Raw genomic sequence first — 23,994 nt, 5'->3', positions numbered from 1 at the left:
TGTACCTTATTAGCTTATGTAAAATTTAGAAACCAAGCACTGAAAGTTGAAAAAAGCACCGTGTTAATTTCATATTGGCTAAAAGGAACTTGGGTAATCACAAATTCTTCATGGAGAAAACATGACCTGTATCTAAGACTGACTCCTCTGGTTAGGAGCAGAACTCACCTTACCCAATCTGACTGTTGTCACAATGGAGTGAACTCTCATCGTAATGCATGTGAAATCCTTTTAATGTGAGGCACTGGTGATATCAGAAACACCAGTCTTTCTCCTAAAACAATGCTCACATTCATATTCTGGAGGATGAGGTCGGGTAGACCATGCCCTTTTATTGTAGCTAGGTGGGCATTTAAAAAGGATGATTTTGGTATCAGGCCAGACCACATCTTTTAAATGTCACAGTGTATCGGTGATTAGTTTCGGCAGGGCACCGTGACTCACTACCTTTTATACGCCTAGAAATAACATTTCGCATTTGTTGCGGTGTCAAAGTCCATTTACATTGCATTATTAAAATCCAGCTATGCAACTGAAAATGGCTTCTTTCTGTACTCAAAAAGTTTTTTTTCATTCTCCAGTTATATTCTCCATGGATATGTGTTTGATGAAAGCTTGGAACAGTTACTTGAATCAGCTTCTCAGTGATAATAGGATGGCACCATGGGGAATAGTGTGCATCAAGGGCACCCCGCTGATCTAACATATTCCTGTGGGTTTAATGCAGCTCAGCGGTTAAGCAGTTTACCTGCCCAGGAAAGCCACATTACATCTGTTGCCTCAGTCCTAGCAGCTGCCTGGCTAACAGGGCCACAAGCTGTGTGATTTATACTCCCTCTGAGCCAAACCGTATGGCTAAAGTCAGGCTTTAAGATCTCCCCTGATGTGAAAGCAGATAGGCTCCCTGCCGTCTGGAGTGTTGCTCTGTCACTTGTACCTGCTACCAGATTGACATGGGCTGGCACTCGATCTTCATCTTAAGAGCCTTACTTGATAACCGTCTGTTTTTCGAACGGGCTCAGGGTCTTCCAGGCAAATTATTTGAATAAATATAGGCTGCTACACCAGAGACATGTACTGTGCACTGCTCTGCTGCACCCACATGGTCTACTACACCAGAGACATGTACTGTGCACTGCTCAGCTGCACTCACCAATGAGCCAATGAGCTTCCTCAAGCTGCTTTAATTCAACTAGCAGGTTAAGTTGTCCTCAGGAGCACCTGTGCTCTATGTTGTCTCTTGGAATCCTCTATGTATGACTAATGATGTCATAATACTCATGATGTCAAAGTTTTTAAGTTTGCTTGACAAGTTAAGTTTTCTTATTCCATTGGCAAATCTTCAAATGAGTCAAAATGTTGTCCTTGTTTAGCAAAAAAGTAAAAGAAATAAGATTTGAATTATCAATATAAGACTAAAATAATTGTGTTTTTTGCTGTGTGAATGCTGAGGATGGTGGTGCTGATATAAGATTGAGTAAATTCTTTACCCCAAACAATTCCAAAATCTGTTAACATTTGCCATGTCATAAGTGTCTGAGACTGTGTAGGTCTCCAGGAGCCAATGGTGGAGGGGTAAATTGTGAGTTAGATTTCTTGATAGACTGCTTATGTGATGGCAGATTGCAGATAAAACTCGATTGAATAGGGAAATTATTTTACATTTTCTCTCACCAAATACTCTTAAGCAGAATATCTCAGGTTCAAGCTGCTACCCCACAACCAGGCTCCCCATCCCAATAGCCAGGTTCTTCTCAAGACTTTTTCCCAACAGCGATTTTTTGTATTCCCCATTGTAAAGTGTGTTTGTGAAAAGGCATGAAGGTTGAATTGAATAGACCAATTCTGGCAACAGAAACAGACTAGAGGCCCTGCCTCCAGGCCAGAGGCTCACAGCAGGAAATGCAATCTTGGACATATTTTCAAGGAGAATGTTTTGAACATGAAGTTTTGAATGTATGAAAAGAAAGAAGCTGCTTGAAGTTAACAATCCATTTGGACCTCAGAGGTTCTCACAACTGTGGCATAATCTTAATAAAAGACTGAATGAACTGTCTGAAAGCTTCTTCCTAGCCTTGACGTGGCGTTGTGAGGGAATTATAAAAGGAATATAAAGAATGTACACCTTTTGGGGTTTTAAACTGAGGTTTAATTCCACAGTGGGAAGCTTGAATAATGGGTTCTTATCTGCTAGTGCTCAGATATCATTGTATGTAGAAGTATTGTAATGTTCCTGTATTTCTGTTTGTTGGTTATTTTGTTATTCTTATAATTTATTATTTTTCATTATTTATCCGTTTTTTCTCTTCATCCATTCATAGTTATTGCATCCATCTCCCCTGTGGTGTCTGTGTCTGAATGTATTCTGAGCCCGAGTCACTCCCCTGTCTACGTGCTTCACTATTTGGGTGGTTTTGGAATTTTCTGGTTTCCCACAATTCCTTCTCAGCCTCGCTGTTCTTACTTCCTGCTTTCTCTCCATTGCATGTTGTAGCACTAATTTGATTTGATCTATGCTTTGTGTTTTCAACATCTCTCTTGCCTAGCCCCTTTGTACTTTTGCTTCTGGATTTTTGACTTTGGACTGTTTAGTTACCTGTTTATTTTCTTTTTGCAACTCGATTTGGCACTGCGTTTTTCGGATTGCCTGGCTTTGACAATTGGACTGAATGAACTACGATTCCTGATTTTCCCTTGGTCTGCGCTTGGGTCTCTGAACGGACATAATAAGTATATATAGTTAGAAAAGTATATATAGTTGAAACGCTCTTGCTTTCACTCTCTCTCTACCTTTCCCTAATATTTTGAGCACATACACTTATCTGTTATTGGTCATTGTTGAGGCACTTGTGTTACAGACCCCTCCACTAATGTTATGTACTGTTTTTGATCTACAGTCAGTGGCTCCACATTAATTTTATCATGTTCATATACTGTGCTTGGTCACGTGGCCATTAGTCTTCTGTGTTTTCCTGACTGTGCCCCCTATTTCCCCCTATCATCTCGAACAGAGGAAGAACGTGACCGTTGATGGAAGGTTTGGGCTGTGGTCTGGGTGGCGGGCCTGTAGTCATAGCGACGAGGGGGCGGCAGGGTCCTGCCTGTGCAGAACCCGGTCCTGTGACAGCCCCAGTCCGCAGTGCGGCGGGCGAACGTGCACGGGCTTGAGCGTCGAGGTCACCAACTGCTCCAGGTACAGGAGGAAGTGCACCCACACCCACATGTCACTTCCTGCTAAGTCAGCAGTAAAACACATTGCATCATTTCCTGTTGGAAATTCTCTTTCTCTCTCCCAACACTAATCTCTGATCTTCCTTAGTTGTTTACTTCTTTACTTTGCTTATATTACAGTCTTTTACTTTTATTCATTTGTCAACATGTTTATTTCAACATTTTCCTTTGTGTTTCAGTCAGTTTTTCTGTCTCTTCTGGCTTCTGTGGGTACAGCAGCCGGTCACAGGCAGCATCGTAACAGGTGTCATCTCCGGTCGCTGGTCACACTGCTCTTGTCGTGACCGTTCTCCGTGTTCCTGCAGAAACGGCGCCTGGACTCAGTGGTCTCCCTGGGCGCCCTGCAGCACGAGCTGTGGCATCGGCTTCCAGGTCCGGCAGCGCGCCTGCAGCAACCCCTCCCCTCTCCACGGGGGCCGTGTGTGCGTGGGGCCGGGCCGCGAGGAGAGGTACGCACCGCCGGGGGCCCGCGCCGTCCCCCAGCCTGCCGCTAATGAGCGCTCTGCGGGGTGAAACGCTCCTGCAAACCGCCTCTGTCCCTCAGATAAAGGGTCGGGTACCCAATTAAGAGTTTAGCTTGAAAGCGCGATTCCCTCAAAAAAAACATAGTGGCTTTAATAATGAATGTGTCCTAGCAACCCATGTGGTCCAGCCGGTTGCTAAGATACCTTTGAATCTGTAGTTTAAAAACAAAATAAGTACAGCAGGGTAGAAATCATCACTGGTTGTGCAGCCAAAGGGTAATAGATGTTTCAAGGTCTCAACACCAGTGTGTTCTCTCCACACCTAATACTGTTGCGTATTAATATGCACCACATCACTTGTCTGTACTCAGCTGTTTTTGCAATGTCAGTGTCATATTTCATCCTTATTTTAACCCATGAAATTGACAAAGGGGAGAAACCTGTAATATCCTGATAATATGTTTTCTGTTTTATGACACATTGCTTTCCTATTCATAATGATAGTAAAAAAATGTAACATTTTGCATAATTGTTTGTGGTAATTTACGTTTTGTGGCATAATTAATGCACTTGTTTAAGGCTTGTTGATATGCTTTGTGAGAATGTGCCTTAGATGGGACCTTACCTCCATTTAGGAATCCTCCCAAAGACCGGACAACATGCATAAGATAAACCAGTTAACAGTATTGCTTTAAAGGGCACTTTAGATGACTCTGTGAGAAGGCATTGGGAATTTATTTATTTTGGTGGTGCATGGATAAATCAAATCTGGACCTTGCCAGTGCCAACCATTGCTAGCAACTCCATAGGGGAACCAAAATTAATTACTTGCTGTCCAAATACTTCCAGACTGCACTGTATGTACTGTATTATGTCTACAGTACGTTTAGCCTGAAAGTGGAAGACCAGAGCAATGGAGCTCAGTTTTTCAGATGAGCCAGTGGCCTGAAAGTGGACTCATGTACCACATAGACAGTGTCCATTTTGTGATTGAATGTACTGTTGTTATATCGGTAGCGATAGTGGTAGAAATGGTGGCGGTGGTGGTGGTAGTTGTAGTATCAGTAGCAACAGAAGTTTATTGTAGCAGTAATATCAAAATGCTCTGCATCAGAGCATCTGCAAAACACTTGCAATTTAGTAGTAGTAATAATAATAGAAATACAACTAATGTAATATTACTACTAACTTTTAGTATGAATGTAGGAAATTATAACACCATATGCCATGGCTTCTCAACCCTGTTCCTATCAGCCTGCAGGTTTGCACTCCAAACCAGCGCACCTCATTCAGCAGATAGAGCTCTCATTGAGCTGCTAATTGGTCGAATCAGTTGTGCCAAATTAGGGTTGAAATGAAGACGTACAGGGCGGTAGATCTTGAGAAACAGGGCTGGGCAGCTCTGCTGTGCGCGGTGGAAACTTGCGCAGGGAGATGAGTGTGGTCAGATTCAGGGTAATCTTTGACTCTCTCTCTGCCTAATTAGAAGAGGTGCCTGCTGTTTTCACACCCCTTTGCTGTTCAATAAGAGACGGGTTTGCCTGTTATGTGAAATTTCTGTGAAAAGGCAACGAGTTGGTGCTCATCGCAGGACTAGAACTCATTGCGCACCAGCAGGACAGTAAGAACGGGAGATGCTTCATTACTGTATTTGCTCCCTGAATCTTATTCATTTCTTTATTCCTTGATAAAATGCACCAGGTTATTTTCTCACTGTGGCACTGACATGACAGTCTAAAAAAGTGTGAGGTGGTAAGTGTAAAATCAGTTGAAAGATTATATATTTTAAAAATATATTTGAAATATGTCAATGTACTGTATACCTTCATATTAGTATATCCTTCACAGTTTGCCACTAGCAGAGATATAAAACGTCATCCATTAGCTTGACTAAATTTATATTCTAATATTTTTACTAAATTTCATGTGTTAATGTACGAATAGGTCATATGCTTGCCAAAAAAAGACAAATAAATGTTCTTATGGCTGAAACATTTAGTCTTGGAAAATAGAAAATATTTGTGCCTAAGGTCTGACAAACGTTTTTTTTTTTTTTAGAACTAAAAATAATAAAATGTCTGGCATTTTCCTTCCCACTGTTCCCCAAAGCTCTGACCTTTTGGCAAGGTTGCGTATCTTCATGCAAGCTGTGGTCCAGCAATTTTAAAATGGACTTGTATACGTAAATATGTTTGTGTTTGCTTGAGTCCAAATTGCATTCATTAATTGTAAGTCAGTCTGAATTACAATTTGTGTATAAACTCCTTGGTGCTCCGCACCACCCAGGGCGAGAGGGTCCCTCCAGGGATACAAGTGTCGTGCCTGCATTGCTATAATTCTTCAACATTCCTCCTCCCTTAAAGCATGGGTGCAGAAAATCCTCAAACGGATCACCCTTGTTGTGCACCCCTGCCTTCAAGGCACTCTAAAGGAATTTTGAGCAGTGTTCTACTTGTAGAAAGGACATAGTGTTTTGTTCCATAAATTAGTCAAAATGCATTGAACTTTTATTAGAATGTGTGCGTAATGCCACATTATTATTATTATTATTATTATTATTATTATTATAATAATAATAATAATAATAATAATAATAATAATGTTATTCTTATTGAATCAATCAGATTCTTTCTACAATGACAAGTGTCCTTGGTGATTTGCTAATGGCACTGCATTATGACTAAGGTTTGATTAGCATTCCTGGGAAAATATGCTAACCTACCGAAAAATCCTTCTATCATTGCAATATAAGAATATGACACATAAAATGTCAGAGGTGACATAAAAAATGTACATTGTACAGTTTCATTATACAGTTTCATCATATAATTATATAAAGCAAGTTGCTGAGGGTTTGTCTGGTGTTATCATTACTCTATCATACGTATTAGGTGACTGTAAATACAATTTATCATCACCTGCTATGTAATACGCACTGAAATTTCACTGAACTCAGTGAAATTGAATGTAAAACTATTAGGTTCATTTAATTAAATTAAATGAGTCAAATTAAGATGTTCTTCAAGTTACCAAGAAGAATCTTTCACTTTTTTCATTGCTTGATAAAGTGACAGTCAAGTGATTGAACATAGCTGTCAAGATGTTAATAATGTTAACTCAGTTGGTGTTAAATTATGATAGATTATGATTTCTGTGATTTCCAACATGTATTTGCTTGTTACTGCACAGCTGGTGTTTAGTGTAAAATAAGTTCTGATGCACAGTAAAATATTCAGTGTTGAGTGAATACCAGGGGTGAAAAATCCAAGCTTAAAAAAGTCATTGCTAATTAGTGAAAGCTGCTGGCTGAGTTAATGGGTGGAAGAAACACAGGTAGAAGACTTCTCCTTCTGTCCTCTGGACTTTCCACCTCTGCCTCTTACAGAGTGCACATGGTCCTTATTGAGCTCATATAAACTCTGCTAGTTAAATTAATTCAGTGCCACACATTTTACTGCATGCTTCCACATCTAAAAGAGTACATATGTTCCTTGTTGGATTAAAATAAACTGTGATTTAACACTGATAATGTTAACTACCCTTTTCCACAGATGATGAAACACTCTTAACTGTTAGATACATTGACATGCATTGTTTGTCAGTCACACTGCTGTTTTAGACACTGCATTTATTTAGCAGAAGGATGCTAAACTGCCTTCTGTTCACAGGTACTGCAATGAGCACCTTCCCTGTCCCCCGCACGTTTACTGGTCGGGCTGGTCGCCATGGGAACGCTGTTCGGCGCCCTGTGGAGGAGGGGTGCAGTCACGGCGGAGGGCGTGTGAGAACGGGAACGAGTGTCCCGGCTGTGGCTTGGTACGCACTCGCCAAAACTCATTACGCTTCTGTTAGCATCCAGGCTGCCCTTACTTTACACCAGGATGGGCAGCGGAGAATGGCCTCCCCCTCTGTAGCTGGGGTCCTCCTGAGATTCCTTCTCACTGGGAATTGTTTTAGGGGTTCACGCCTGGTTTCTGCCCAAAATAAATAGAACGTATTTGAATTAAACTGTGACACATCACTAGTTCCTCAGGTGCTTACTAGTAGAAACATACAGTAAGTACCTAAGAATGTTACAGCATTTACACTAAGAGGGGTGTTCTCGCTTAGTGTGGAAATCTCAGCTGATGGACAGTGCTGCCTGCCTGCTTGTCTGATTTGATGTACGTTAGCACATATAGAGTATGACCCACTATAAACCATTCCTGTCTATTGTTTGGGGAAACTTTGACCCACTATAAACCATTCCTGTCTATTGTTTGGGGAAACTTTGATAATAAATTCAACCTATTGATATGAACATGAGATTTTGACAGCAGAGTTAAATGGTTAATTATTTTTTTGTTCAGAGGCATACCTTGGCCGCCTTTAAAGCTATGAGTAGTGAGACCAAAAATATTGTAAATGTAGTTCAGTATGCAGTAGGCATTGTTTTGTTTCTGGAATTCCAAAAAAACATACTTTGACATTTGAGATCTGCCACAGAGTAGCAGTAGTAGTGTTTCTTACATGTCATAATGCAGCCATTCTGAATTTTGGGCTAGAAAAAAAGGCAATCTGCTTCTTTCCTCCACAGGTAGAAACTGTAGTTTTCCAGCTTCTGCTGTGTATTGACTGGTGATCAGTGATGTAGAGGAGGACTAAGTGCAGGGTGATAGTGGGGAGGGCCCTTGGGTTTGGTCCTGTACTTATACTTACCCTTGCTCTTCCAAGGGCACGACTGAATGAGCCAGACAGAAATCTCTACTGATGAAGGTCATCAACCCTCACACTGAAATAAGAGTTTTCTGTAGATCTCATTTTGGCGGGGCAACACAACAGGACATTTTCTCCATTTTTTTTTGTAGGGGCACTAATAGTTCCAACCAAAGCAACATGATAATACTGGGGGGGGGGGGGGTATTTGATGTCTTCCCAAAGATGTCTCCCCTGACACCCCCCGGGACCTAAGGCCATCACTGAAATCATATTTTACAGTTCGGTCAGGTTGGCTTTAGCTAAAGTATATTCCCATCTGCATACACACACCTCAAAAGGGTATTGCTGCCATAGCTTGGATTGTGTGTGATTCATTTGTTCATTTGCCAGGTCTACTATTCATAACCAAGATGTTGGTTCTTTTTAAGCAAAGTGCAGAAAGACTACAGGGCCAAGAATTTTCAGTGTCATTGATGTGAATTAAGATTGATGTGACCTTTTCTGTCAGGTTTGTTTTCTGCTGTCTAAGCCTGCAGAAAGACACAATGACTCTAAATGTGACACTATGCAGTGCTTTGCTGTATGTGTGTTGTACTCCACAAACCACTGATTAATGTATGTAAGGGTTCACAAAGTGCTCTGTTCCTATCTGTTTAACGAATAAGTGACACATTTCTTTGTGTGACACAAAGCTTTGCTTTCCCCCCACTGTTTTTAATAACTTCCGTGACCCCGAAAGGAGTCATCATCCAATTTATGTTTCTGTGAGTGATTTTCAATTCGTGCATTGGTATGAGTGAATAGAATTAGTTAGCATTAGTTACCCGGCCTTTTTTAGTGTTGCCATGACTACCTGTATGACCTTGGGAACTGCCTCACTTTCATAATTGCCGTATGTCGTTAAGGTGATTCATTAAACAAAGATTCAGTGGTAAAAATGCCACCTGCTCTTCTGTCTCAAGCAGATGGGACATTACTGCTTTTTCATTAATCGGTGAAAATACATCATTTTATGCAGCTAGATTGAAGTGTTATTCAAAGGATGCAGTATGTTTTATAATTCTGAATTACATTGCTTGGAAATAACTGCACAGAGAAGGGTTTTTTTCTTAGTCATTATAAACATTTTGCACTCAAACTGTAATTAAGTTCTATTAAACACACACTTAAATATAGAGTCGTAGCTGAATGTTGGAAAAGTTTGCAGTAGGAGCTTTTGGCTTCCTTTTGACTCTTTCAGGATTTGATCGTCACAATCCATTATCTCTGCAAAGTAGGTGGCATCACATGTGTCTTAGACCTCAGAATGACCTTCTGAAAATTGGCAAACCATCTGCAAATGTAACTGCAGTGTCACTCCAAAAGTGTAACCAGTATGCAAATGTACCATGACTATAAGACAGTGATAAGCTGACATCATCACATTAATCAATCATTCAGATGCAGCTTTAATGACAGACTTTGAGATGCTGAATTGTTACCAGTACTATAACTGTGACCTAGATAGCATCCCAAAAATGAAATAAGTGGCACATAAGGGCAGTTTATAGTCCAGCGACAGAGCGTCACTGTGACTGGAAAACTGCAATGGATGTTGCTGGTCACAGCGACATTTGGTTTGTACTCCAGGCGACTGGAGTGTGTTTACATATATGTGCTAAGGAAATTTCAGGTATGCCTGATTTTGTGTCTGTTCCTGCTCTGATTGGACAGGAGTTCCAGGCCTGTAACAGTTTCCCCTGCCCGGACCTGAAGAAGACCACGCCCTGGACTCCCTGGGCTCCGGTGAACATCTCCGACCACGGCGGCCATTACGAGCAGCGTTTCCGCTACACCTGCAAGGCCAGCGTGCCCGACCCCTCCCTGCTGGAGGTGGGCCGGCAGAGGATAGAGATGCGCTACTGCTCCAACGATGGGTCCACCGGGTGCTCTACTGACGGTGAGTTTCTCTCTGTCTGTCTGTCAATCAGTCCATGTCTCTGTGAGGTGCTGTACTGACGGTGAGTCACTTTACCTGTCTGTCTGTCCATCTATCAATCAGTCCATGTCTCTGTGAGGTGCTCTACTGACGGTGAGTCCCTTTACCTGTCTGTCTGTCCATCTGTCAATCAGTCCATGTCTCTGTGAGGTGCTCTACTGACGGTGAGTCCCTTTACCTGTCTGTCTGTCCATCTGTCAATCAGTCCATGTCTCTGTGAGGTGCTCTACTGACGGTGAGTCCCTTTACCTGTCTGTCTGTCCATCTGTCAATCAGTCCATGTCCCTCTATAGACAATGAGTCCCTCTAAGGGTCTGTCTATTTTCTACTTTCTTTCTATCTCTCTCTTTCTCTTCTGTCAAAATCTGCTCCCCTCTCTGTCAATCTCTGCTTTTTCTGTTATTCTCTCTATCTGTCTTGCAGTCCCCCTCTCTGTTTTCTCCCTCTCATTCTCTCTCACTATCCACCTGCCTCTCTCTCTGTCACTCCTTTTTCTATAAATATTTTTCACCATCTATAACTCTATATGCTTTAGTCTCACAATCACATTATCTGTCTGTCTGTCTGTCTCCATTTCTGAAAGGAAATGTTTTGGTACCTTTTGTGACAAGTCATTAATACAGTGCTACCAAAGCACTGTATTAATACTTTGTTGACAATTACAGTGCTGAACTCATGAGTCACAAGGGGAGAAGAACATAAATTAAATAGTAATTGTAATACATTAAAATGCATTGATATAGCGAGAGCTGTGTAACCAGTGTCCCTCTCTTACTCACCTGGTGGTGAGGTCCCTCTGTATAAGTCTGTCTGTGTGTCTGTCAGTACCTATCATTCTCTTTGTCAATAGAAAGGGCATCTTCTAGTAATTAGCTGTGCATAGTGGGAGAGAAACTAATGCCTAAATGCATGAGCTGCAGTAGACCCTCTCCATCGATTGGAGTGCATCAGCTGGAAACTAGAGGCCAGGAGTAGAAATTAAAATGGGCAGCACACAGAAGCCTCTTCTTACTTTGTCATGGCTTGTGAACGAAATGTGCCTTCACCCTTTTTTCTGTACAAAGCTCTCCTTTTCTGAGCTGTTTTACAGTGCACCTAAATTATGTTTTTTTTGTCAAGATACTCTTGTACTTATTCTTTTTCCAGCTGGAGGGTTATTTTTATTCTCGTTATACCCTTTGTCAGAACCTATATGTTTTTCAGATTTTTCTGTTGGTGAAGGACAGAGTTGCCTTTAAAGAACCTTTTCACATCACAGCACAATGCCGAAGCAAAAGCAGAACTGAGATAGCAAATCGAAATGAGTAACGACTGGTAACTGCTATAACCATTATTCTATACTCCATGTTATTCTGTGCAACAAAACTAGCCTCCATTCCTATTCCATTTGTTTGGATGGAAACCTTTTAACATTAGAGTGCATGGACCTGTGCACAGGTGTGTGTGTGTGTGTGTGTATATGTTCTTGTGAATGCAAGTGTATGTTTGTGTGAGCATTTTCTAGCGTGTGTGCGTATGCATATATTCCTCTTTCTCATTCCCATTCCTATCAGTAATTGGCATGTACCGTAATGACTTGTTTCTCCCAAGATACATCGTTTTTCTGAAAATGTTGTAAACTTAGTTCAGTGATCATTGCACTGATCCGGCTGCCGTGGCCTAATTTCTCAGCCACGCACACGTGGCTGTTCTCAAGGCTTCCCATTACCCTCAGATTCAACAGCGCTTTGAAGATCTCAAGGCGGTAACGCATTGGTGCCTCTGTTAGGAAGGAGCACAGCGCAAATGACAGTCATTACCTCACAGCTCAATCAGACGACTCGTGGCCAGACCTTCAGGTTCATGCGCTTCAGCAGAGACTGAAAGGACACAACTGATGATGGGGTTTGTCATTTTACTCTTCATTTTCCCAGGCCTGCACATGATTGCCTGTTTTCTCTTCAGAGAAAGAGATCTCTGCCGCTTTTCAGAGCACTCTGGACAAGGCCAGCCCTGAATTCGTTTTCTTTCTCTAACACTGTAGGCTGCGGTTTTCCTGTTATGGAAAAATCACCTGTGAAATGTGCCTTCAAAAGTAAAAATCACATTTTCACAAGTGAATTTGATATACTTACATGTTATAAAAGTTTCAAAAATTCAATAAAAGTCTGCCTTTCGTCTTATAAGTCGGGTTTCATCTCATAAGGGGCGCTTAGTTTGTTTCTGGTCTCTTCATCAAGGGAGTCATCATGCAAACCCATGAGGCAATAATGCCATAAAGCTGCTTTTACATTTAAGTTGGAAAAACGAATTTTCCCGGGAATTCAGGGGCAAAAAAGTTATCATGATGACTGTCATTGTGGGCCCTGAGCCTTGTGCATTGTTAGTTCAGTCACTGGCTCAGAGAAAACCAAACTCTTCAGTAATGCCAGTGAAACCCAGGATCACAGGTACCGTATTGCTCTGTTTCAACCTTGGGAGCACGTACACCTTGTCTTCATAATTATGCCCCTTTGGTCTTGGCTTGGTATAAACACTAAACAACTGCCTCTAATCCTCAGAGCCACCACAGAGAGTGTTACAGAGTTTTAATTGACTTTTCGCTAATCAATTAAAATGGCTTCCTTGGGGCTTCCAAACTGCATATTTGACAGCTCTGGGAATTGTACTGGAGACCGTAAATTGTGCTGCCTGATCTCCAAGTACTCTTCATTAATTTTACGGCTTTGTGGACAAGGTCCTTCGGCTTGGCCCCCGGCGCTGATCTGAGGCAGGACATGCTGTGGTGGTGATCCTCATTTGTCCAAGCTGTGAAGCAATGGAAATTTCATGTAAAAACTGAAACCCGTTTGCAGTTTTAAATTGGGCTCTCGGAGGAGATGGGTTGCATGGTCTGTCTTAGCTGCCCACTCAAGTTTAATCAACAGAATTACACTTACATATTGAATGTGGAAATATTCCCATGTAAACATATTCCCACATAGTTATTATCATAGACAATTCCCACATAGATATTGACATAAACAATTCCCACATAGATATGAAGTGGGTTTGTCAGTAGTGTGTTTTATGTGTCCTCTCATGTGCAGAGTGAAGTGGTTAGTCGCCTTTTATAGATCAGTGAGATGTCTGCATTTGTCTATTTTGTCTCTACTGTCTGTTTTAGTTTTTAGATTGTGTCTGTACGCTCTTTGGCTCAGTGTGAGGGTGTCTGAAGTCTGTTTTTATCTGTGTGTCAGCAGTCAGTGTTTTAACTGAAGGAAGCAATAGTCTTGAATCTGAGTGAAGGTGTCAGTTGTGGTCTGCTTTGACTGTTTGCCAGATGTCAGTCGTTGCTGGGAGTGTCTGTCTGTGTTTGTTGAGTGTGAAGTCATCTGTAGTTTGTTTTAGTTCTGAAATGAAAGTGTCATTAGCCTGTTGTAGCTCAAAGTTAAGGCATCAGTAGTTTTATTTAGTTCTGCAATGAAAGTGAGCTAAAATACTATTGACTATTGACTGTTCTAAAAGTAACTACTAATGTCTTCACTCACAGCTAGAACAGACTATCGACGGATTGGTGAGGACATCAGTTGTTAGTTATGGTCTGATTGATGGTGTCAGTAGTCCATTCTAGCTTAGAATTAAGACGGCGGTAGTTTGTTTTAGCTTGGGGTGAATGATGGTGTTGAGTTTTAGCCCAGAGGGAAAGTTCCGGTAGGCTGCCTTATTGCAGATAAAAGCGTCAGTGGTCTGCTTAAGCTGCGCGCTCATGCTCGCTCTGTGCCCTCCGGGGGCGTGCGAGGGATTCAGATTTATCGTAGGCCTCGACGCCAGCCCTCACCCAGGGTGACCCGCGCAGCGCGTCCAGGTGTGAGCAGATTGCCAAGTGCCCTGCCGTCTCCCGGGCGACGAGGGGGGGCTCGCCAGCAAAGGCGATGATGTCACCGCCTGACCTGAATGTATAATTGGGCGTCTGTCACACAGCTCTCTCACAATGCAGCCGCCACCCCGCAGAGGCGTCGGGCCGCAGAAGGTGGAGAAGCGTGGAAAATCGATACCAACCTGCTGTGGGCTGCCATCCGCTAACTCGCGTGTAATACAGAGCTGTGCCTTGCTGTGCAAGACCAACCCATCTCCAAGGGCTGTGGATTCCATTACAATGCAGTGGACTACCCTCTCATTTAAAATACATATATTCATTCTTTCTTGGGGAATATATAAATATATATATATTTCTCTCAAGGTCTATCTAAGTTGAAGTTCATTTAGCTGTCGCAATGATTTTAAAATGGTGTGTAGAAGCAGCACCCCAGATATTTTGTTCTCATCCCTCTTAAGGTCTGTGAAACAACCCCACAGACGGTGTGTAGTTCTGTTCTAACTCGCAGCCAGAAGCCACTGTTATTGAGCCCTTACATCAATAACAATAACAATTACTGTTAGTTTACTTTAGTACACAGCCAAAGGTCAAATATAGGGCAGAAATTGACAATATGTAAATACATGCATACATTGTGTTCTATAAGAAGGAAGCTTCTGGGTCAGAGAGTAAAAGGCAAATGCAAATGAGCAAATGCTGCATGGAAATGCTGAATATTCAAACTGACTTTTTAAACTATTCTGTCTTTTTCTTCTCACTTCCATTTGGTGCTGGTAAGGTTAGCTCAGAATAACAGCAGTGTAGTATGTGATGGTGTAGAAGGCTGTGTGGATACTGTGCCTGACTCTGACCCCGTCCGTGCCCTTTTCTGCAGGAGACCTCCTGCGGTCCAGCCGGATCACCTCCCCCATGGTGAACGGCGGGTGGTCGCCCTGGGGCTCCTGGGCCCAGTGCAGCCGGGACTGTGGGCGCGGTATCCGGAACCGCAAGCGTGTCTGCAGCAGCCCTGAGGCCAGATACGGGGGCATCCCCTGCCTGGGGCCCGCTCTGGAGTACCAGGAGTGCAACATCAACCCCTGCCCTGGTGAGAGGCCCACCCCCAACCCAGCGGCAGTGTCATGTCACACGGCGATGGGCATGGACCTGTGGTTATTTGCATCGCACTTCTGTGCTGTTGATGAAACGTGTTAGCTGTTGATGAAACATGTTTTTTGAGTTCATATTTGGAATCTGACATTCATTTCCACCAGCTCAACATCTCCACTGACCTCTCTCTCACAAACATGTAGAGCCTCACTTCCATTCTCTCTCTCTCTCCCTCTCGCTCTCTCTCTTTTTCTCTCTTTCTCTTATTCTCTCTCTCATCCTCTCTCTCCCTCTCACATTCTCTCTCTCACGCTTTCAATCTCTCTCTGTCTCTCCCTCTCTCTCATTCTCTCTCACTCTTTCTCTCTCATTCTCTCTCTCATTCTCTCTCTCTTTCTCTCGCAGTGGATGGTGGTTGGTCGTGCTGGTCCCCCTGGTCGAGGTGCTCCCTCCCGTGTGGAGGGGGACACTACACACGCACACGGACCTGCAGCAGCCCCCCTGCTGCCTACGGAGGAGACATCTGCCTGGGCTTGCACACTGAGGAGGCCCTGTGCAACACCCAGCCCTGTCCAGGTACACACACACACACACACACACTGAGGAAGCCCTGTGCAACACCCAGCCCCATCCAGGTACACACACACACACACACACACACACTGAGGAAGCCCTGTGCACCACCCAGCCCTGTCCTGGTACACACACACACACACACACACACACTGAGGAAGCCCTGTGCACCACCCAGCCCTGTCCTGGTACACACACACACACACACACACACACACACACACACTGAGGAAGCCCTGAGCAACACCCAGCCCTGTCCAGGTACACACTCACCCACACTGAGGAAGCCCTGTGCAACACCCAGTTCTGTCCAGGTACACACACACACACACACACACACACACACTGAGGAAGCCCTGTGCAACACCCAGCCCTGTCCTGGTACACACACACACTCTGAGGAAGCCCTGTGCAACACCCAGTCCTGTCCAGGTACACACACACACACGCACACACACTGAGGAAGCCCTGTGCAACACCCAGTTCTGTCCAGGTACACACACACACACGCACACACACACTGAGGAAGCCCTGTGCAACACCCAGTCCTGTCCAGGTACACACACACGCACACACACACTGAGGAAGCCCTGTGCAACACCCAGTCCTGTCCAGGTACACACACACACACACACACACACACATTGAGGAAGCCCTGTGCAACACCCAGCCCTGTCCAGGTACACACACACACACATACATACACACACTCACCCACACATACAAACACACACACGCACACACACATGCATACACACTCATGCACACACACGCATAAACACACACATACACATACACACATGCATACTCACACTGTCACACACACACACACACACATACACATGCTCACGCACACACACATAAACACACACATGCATACGCACATACACACACACACACACACACACACACATTGCGTGCATTTGGCTGAGGGCCTGTCCCCATGTTTCCTCTGCAGAGAGCTGGTCTCCATGGTCACGCTGGTCGCAGTGTGAGCCCACAGGCTTGCAGGTCCGTGTTCGCCACTGCAACATCCTCTTCCCCACTGGAAACCAGTGCACAGGGAACAGCACAGAGACCAGGACCTGCGCCTACGACTCCAACCTGATCCCAGGTCAGCCAGCGTGATTGTGCGTGTATGTATGTATGTATCCAGTGCATTTTTTAAGCTGTTGTGCATTCAGTGTCATCCTAACCTTTCTTTTCTGTAGTGTGAGGATAGGATGATCTGAGGCAGATAAACTGGAGAGCCTTTAGCATTGTCCACTAGAGAATGTGGACTATGTTTTGAGATTAATCTGTATATCATCATGTATAATCTGTATTCCAGGCCACATACATAGTCATATTCAGCACTACCATTCTGTCTGTAATTGCATCTTCATGAAAGGATGTCACTTCTCTCTTGTTAATGGGTGCACAGTGTAGTGCTGATGTTCTGAGGTTTGTTTACCTGTGATTCAAATTCATCAATCTGTTGAATTGACTCTGAGTTTGACATCTATCAGAGTAATGACCAGGTTTTTTTTTCTTCCCAGAATCCAATGCACAGTCCAGTTTGGAAAAGAGACGTTGTGAAGGTAATATTTCACTCATCCTCCTGTACTGAACTGCACTATTCTGCTGTTTGAGCCCCCGTTCAGCTGTATCATATGCAGGGAAATGTGAAATTTTGCATTGTTTTATCATTCTTTTCTGCAGACAACACATAAAAGCACTCTGGATGGTAAGTTATCATTCAGTGGTTTGAAGTGTTTATTACATTAGAAGCTTCGGGTTAATATGAAATTGTTCAGGTAAAAATATGAACAACAAATCGCAGAGTAGGTGTTTATTTCATTATTTATCAAGCGAGCTCCATGTAATTAGATGCCAGTGGCAATGCTGGATTAAAATGTGTGAGTTGTCCATTCAAATGATTTCCCCTGTTTTTCTTTTCATTATACTTGCTGCCTTTTGATGGATAATTAGACCCAAAGATGGTGATAGATTTGACACGTATACGCTGACATAGGCCCTGAGGTCAAACTGTATATTTAGCATTGGTAGGAAGCTGTTTATCGATGGAAACGTTTTAGCAAAATTCTAAGTTTGACTAGCCCACAGGGAGAAAGATGTGCATCAGCAAACATTTAAAAATAAAAGTGACGGCAAAACAGGTTTTATTTTGTGTGATTTCATCTGTAACACGCTCACAGTGGAACATTTCACAGCTCTGTGTGACACAGGCACGGCAACAGAGACTCTAAGCATTCTGCACTCGACTCTGTCCTGGTTCTCCCTCCATTTACCTGTCACTTCTAGCGCGCTGCGTCTGGTCTTACCTCTACGGCAGATGAGCATTAAGAGAGGAGCGAAACTCATTTCTCTGAGTCTCACTCGGTAGTTCCTTGTCAGTTTTTATTTATTACATTTTTTTATTACCACATTGAGGCTTGATTTTCAATTTGATGCATTGATGCATGCAGCTTTTAGTCATTGGTCCTATTATTTATGTACATTCAGAAAATGCACATGAAATATGCATTTGCATGAGGGTCCGATGGGATTAGGCAGTAATACGTGAAATCAATCTAGCTTCTCAATCCATGTTCACTGAAATCCATACAAAAACAGATGGAATCCTGCTAAACCTAACTTTAAAATAAGTGAAATTTTAAATGTGAAATATGCATAACACCTTTATATATAGATGCACTTTTTGAAGCCATTGTAAGCAAACCTTACACCTCTTCACTTTAATCATAAAGTAATATACAGCATGTACTGTGTTTGAATACATTCACAGCCCATTAGTCATTAAGCCACAGAGGGCCTTTGGCAGTTTGAATGTAAAATGGTCAGTGTTAAATCAACTCAGAGTAACGGAGCCCATTTTATTCCCTTTGGACTCTTATAAACTCTGTTCTGGTGGAATGAAATGAAATGAAATTGAACGATAGTGTGATGTGTTTGTGTGCCCTCTGCAGCTGATTTTAACTGGTTTCATATGCTGGCTGTGGGACTCAGTAGCTCTATCCTGGGCTGTCTGTCCACTCTGCTGGTCTACACCTACTGCCAGCGCTACCAGCAGCAATCCCACGATGCAACGGTCATCCACCCCGTGACCGCCGCCCCGCTCAACACCAGTGTCACCAACCACATCAACAAGCTGGATAAGTACGACTCTGTGGAGGCCATTAAGGTCAGTTCCTTGGTCGGGAAAGGGGTCCGCTTAAAGCAAAAAACAAATCAATCACACAAAAGGTCAGCTCCTGTCAGGGTTTAGCGGTGTTCCTGATAAATATGTGCACTAGGGACCAGTGGGAGATGATGACTGTGGGGTTTCCTGTCAGCCAGATCTCATACATTATGTCATTTAGTTGACATAAGCAATGTCCGCTTCGGCTGTCCTAGACAAATAAAGGGAGTGTTTCTGACCTACTGTGTTAGTATTGTAGCTCATCCAACCGTGGATGAGAAACGTGTCTACACAGAAGTGACAGGTGCCTTTGGAATATTGAACCTTGCCAGCTTATTTTTCCACTCACACCACCCCCTCCCGTTACTCATGGGTATTTCATGATGAAATTCCAGGCAAGAGGGTGCAATTAATTTGATTGTTACTGTATGTAAAGGAAGGATTAATTTTTTTTACATTTAACCTGTTGGATGAATATCTAACCAAAAGGTTGGAAGGTTGGTAGGAAATGTTATCAGGAGTGAAGTAAAACTTTTGTGAACACGCATGTGAAGATATCATGCATATGTTCAGAACCATATTGTTCAGTGACAAAGTGAGTTTTATGCCTTGCATTGTTTTGGAAGACCACACTGGTCAGTTTATTTCTCCCATAAAATACTTCTCATGATGTAGCAGTTATGATGCAGTATGCATTTTATTCTTGGCAAACTGCATTTCAATTGCAGTGCTGCTGAAACAGAGGTCATCTTCAGATGAAAATACTGCAGTCAGAAAATGCTCAGATATGGTGATGAATATTATTATATTTTAAATCTGTATTCATCCCATCATAAAATTCCTACAATGCTCAGTTATTAATTATTTTGATATGTTAGGTGATGAACTGTTGCATTAAAATTTTGGAGTCACTTCCATGAAGAAGTATTGCGCTGTGATAAATGCTAAATGATAAATGTTAGCTAAATGGCAAAAATGTGTTTACAATCCATAACCAAGAGGTATTCAATCTTGAGTTTTATAAGTCATATTGAATAGTTTTACTTCATTTCAGTGCAAAGTTAATTTAAACTGTGCCCATTCATTACTTGGTTACAGTCTGTAACTCCATTTGTGTTTTTATGGGAAGTTTTATTTGGCTAAAATGAAAACCAATTGTGTTTGTGCCAGCAGTTTCACAACCGAGTTTTCATCTCATTTGTCTCGTTTCCTGCTGTTCAGAAACCTTATTTTAATCTGTCAAATGTAATTCAGTGTTAAACCCTATTTATAACCAGCAGCGAGCAACATGGCATGGCACTTTTTGATTTGATGTCTTGTTTTGTAGGTGCGTCCCTGCCCTTTCCTCTTGTTAGAGACCTGGTTTTAAGGGCCTGTCAATTTTCTCAGCCTCTGTTTAAATACAAATGAACAAACGCATCCACATCACGTTAGAGTGTTTATTTACTTGGTATGCTATCTTTACCTGGGCACTTAAACTAAAGAGCCTGCATTTAATGTAACTGTCTATCTATATTTCAATGAGGGAATTCAAGTGTGGTAGCAGTGGCTCCAGGCTACCGCAGCAATGACCCACCTGAGATTTGGACAAGCAGCCCTGCTATAATATTGCATTAAGCTGCACACACTGCCCTGATTAGTCTTGACATGGATAGCGCCTAGATGCAGTCATATATGTGCATACACTCTCTCACTCTCTCTCTCTAGCGTTTCCTATCTCTCACACACAGCTGCGCATGCATGCAGACACACGTGCATGAACACACATGCGCGCACACGCAGAGACACACACGCACCAGCACACATGCTCAAATCAAGGCTTTATCTCTTCACTCAAACATCCACTATGCATACTTTGTACACACGTCCTGCAGACATTTTAAATGAAAGCCGCATACTCACTCCTTGGGTCATTCTCCTTCATTCCTCTCCCTCTTCACAGCCTGATGTTTCCGTTCTGTTGCCCCCGGACGACCACAGCATGCGCCCTCCTTTGACCTCTAAAATTGGGACGTCCAGTGGCCGGGAGATTTTCTACTACTAACTACTGACCCCTGTCTGACCTCTTCCGTATTCCGTCCCCCCCTCCCCGAGAGCTTCTGATTGGTTGCAGGTCTGCTCAGAGTTCTATTTGCAGAAAGCATCCACTCCCATTCCATGTCATTGGACCAGCCCTTACCTTGTGAAATCACTGTGAGACCATATGTTCATTTTCCATAAGATGTCCTCTTTCTTTGTCTTAATGTGCTTTATCAAACCGTTGCAGTTCTGGGTCCGACTGTATAACCATCAACTAATCAGGCAAAATACTTGCTCTCATTCCCATGGTCACTGTAATAAAATGAAAACATCACTCTGATGTTCCACCTGACTTTTAATAGTTCTTGCATACATTTAGCAGCTGAAGGAATATTTATCTGGTAAAAAAAAAAAATCCATTATGGTGACTCAAGGAAGTAAACATACTCTCCCGATAAAATAGAAAATGTGATTTGACAAATTATGTACATTTATTGCATGATACATGATCTCTGACCACCCGACTGGACTGATACATGTAAGATACACAGTTATGCTGGCAGGTCCTCTGTCTGCTTAGCCGGTGATGCTGATATGTTTTTTCTCATTTTATTTCCAGATTTTCAATAAAAACAATCTGATTTTAGAGGAAAGGAATAAGTACTTCAGTCCTCACCTGGCAGCGAAGACTTACGCTAACGCCTACTTCACAGACCTGAACACCTACGATGACTAGCCTTGGGCTGCTTCCTGATGACTTCACCCTCTGCGATGAGTTTTTTACTCATGGATTTGCATTGAAATGTTCATCTTTTTCTATGGACTGCATTGTGGTTACTTCACTAGTAGCCCTAAAGTAAAGAAGCTCTTAACTCCCAGCCAGCCAAAGGACATCAGTACTTTTTCAGATGCCTGGGGGAAGACTTATTTCAGTGACTCCTCTCAACTCTGCAAATGCTGCAGTGAAGGCCTGCTGGGGGTAGGAGGGGTGACTTTGAAAATGTGTTTTTGTTGCAAAAAAAAGAGGAAGGAAACTCTTTTTCTATCTTTCAGAAAACCTGTGGAGAGATGGTACTGGATGACTGCATGACTTAACTGAACATGTTGCCTGTTGCCTCATTTCTGCATGGTCACCTCATCCCAAAGGCGTCAGGTTCTGCCTGCAAATTACAGAGAGATGGTAAAAAGTCTGAATAAGAATAAACCTTGTCCTTCCGAAACAAGGGACATACGTGTTAAAGAATGTGTCCTCCTCATAATTCGTCCTGGCAAGCTTAATGATGGCAGGAGTAACCCTGTTTAAGGAGGTGACATCACAATGAAAAAACACACCATGTGGGGAAAGAGTTAGCAGAGCTACCGGAACTCTGCCAGCTCCTGAGCTCCATTGAGTTCAGTAGGGCTGGAGGTGTGTTTAGGGAATAGGGGAGTGGTTGTGAAGATCACATCTGCAGTAAGGAAACATTTTGACAAGGCTGTCATTTCTCCTGATGGATCTGTCTGGCTGCCACCCTTCTTCTGTCCTGTGGAGTAAGAACTGATATGTGTCGGCTGTCCAGCGCTGTCCAACCAGGGCCGGGTTAGACAGCTGAGGTGCGGGTGGGCCTCTGGAAATATGTATTCATATTGTCTTAATGCCTTTGTTGGAAACTGTCTAAATATCATTGTGAAAGTGAGCAGTGAATCCACTGTCAGTCATATGGCTTTGTAGCTTTTTGTTAGCACAGTGCAGCGTACGGCCCAAATTCATTCTAACACACCGTGTGCTTTTTGTCTTAAAAATTGGAATAATAAATTGAATGTTTGTTTGTTACTTGAAAGAAACTGTTTGTTTTTTTTGCTTTCACAGCTGCTGTGAGTTCAGCAGGTTAACTATACAAATATGAACTTAACAAAAAATAACAGCTTATTCGTAACAGTTAAAGATAAGGGCACAATGAAGTGATTCATGGTAGATTGAATCTGGGCCTAGATCTTTGGCAGCATTTCAAGCTCAGAACAGATGCATGTTTTATTTTAATTGCTAACAAGGTTCAGTCTCAGTGTTCAAGGATCAATCAACCACACCACACCTTAATGCTGAGAAAAATAATTGATCTTCAGCACACATTTTTTATTGTTTGAAATGACCCTGGAAAAAAAGAAACGTTGTCGTTAGATTTAATGAGATAACGTGAAGATCACACTCCTTTCTGTGGAGATGCTTGACAACAAAGTAACTTTTTTCTTAACACACACTGAAAGTGATTTAGTTTACATTATAACCGATTAACCTTATTTGTGCTCATGCAACAAATTAATGAGAAGCATTTATAGATGGAATTGATTATATACCTTAATTGCTTTTAACATATTTTGTAATAATGTAGTTTTATTGTGTATTTCAACAGAAAGTGTTTGTTTCTTAGGAAATAAATATTAAATTGTCATTATGAACAATGTGATTTTGGTGAGAAATCTTTGCTTTCTGGGAGAAAAGAAGATAATGAGTTTGGGATCTTTTGTTGATAAGCAAGTACCATTGTACAACTGTGTGTGGATTATGCGATTAGCTACTATGTACACATTAGTTACTTGACCAAATGTCCCCTCAGAGGAGTATTTCCTGAATTTAAGAAAAGCATATTTGCGTGTTGGCAAAAGCTCAGTTTTAAATCTGCACATGCATGCTATGAGATGGCACATGAATGTCATGTGATACCACTTCAGTGTGTGCCACAAAAAATAAATTCTGTTCTACATTTAATACTAGATACCAGGAACCATGAAAGTTGTTATATGCATTTATGAAAACCATCCGTGTTGAATGGATGACTGGAATTGAAAGGAAGGAAGCAACATATGACAGGAGGTTTTGGTGGAATTTATATGGGTGGAGGTGAGGGCGGTTGTGGGTATGAATGTAGTAAGTCTTAGAAATCCATGG

At 42.4% G+C, this 23,994-nt stretch overlaps 1 protein-coding gene across 2 annotated transcripts in view; it reads left to right on the top strand.

The window, feature by feature from the left end:
* The window catches only part of LOC133137005 (semaphorin-5A-like), a 61,185-nt gene extending 37,678 nt beyond the window's left edge, over positions 1-23,507 (top strand). The window contains exons 13-23 of one of the 2 annotated variants that reach the window (XR_009709580.1): positions 3,012-3,193; positions 3,537-3,680; positions 7,364-7,511; positions 10,107-10,332; positions 15,084-15,293; positions 15,701-15,871; positions 16,827-16,982; positions 17,407-17,448; positions 18,838-19,052; positions 20,992-21,162; positions 21,688-21,819. Coding sequence is in view for 1 of the 2 variants with exons in the window: in XM_061254952.1 (XP_061110936.1) it covers positions 3,012-3,193; positions 3,537-3,680; positions 7,364-7,511; positions 10,107-10,332; positions 15,084-15,293; positions 15,701-15,871; positions 16,827-16,982; positions 17,407-17,448; positions 18,838-19,052; positions 21,688-21,804 (1,611 nt within the window). In the remaining variant the exon portion in view is untranslated. Of the gene's footprint in view, positions 1-3,011; positions 3,194-3,536; positions 3,681-7,363; positions 7,512-10,106; positions 10,333-15,083; positions 15,294-15,700; positions 15,872-16,826; positions 16,983-17,406; positions 17,449-18,837; positions 19,053-20,991; positions 21,163-21,687 lie in introns of both variants that reach the window. The other variant, XM_061254952.1, reaches the window with a different exon arrangement.
* Positions 23,508-23,994: the final 487 nt, after the last annotated feature.

The sequence above is a fragment of the Conger conger genome, chromosome 9, assembly GCF_963514075.1.
Source record: "Conger conger chromosome 9, fConCon1.1, whole genome shotgun sequence".
NCBI lineage: Eukaryota > Metazoa > Chordata > Actinopteri > Anguilliformes > Congridae > Conger > Conger conger.
This window is presented reverse-complemented; position numbering and strand designations above follow the sequence as displayed.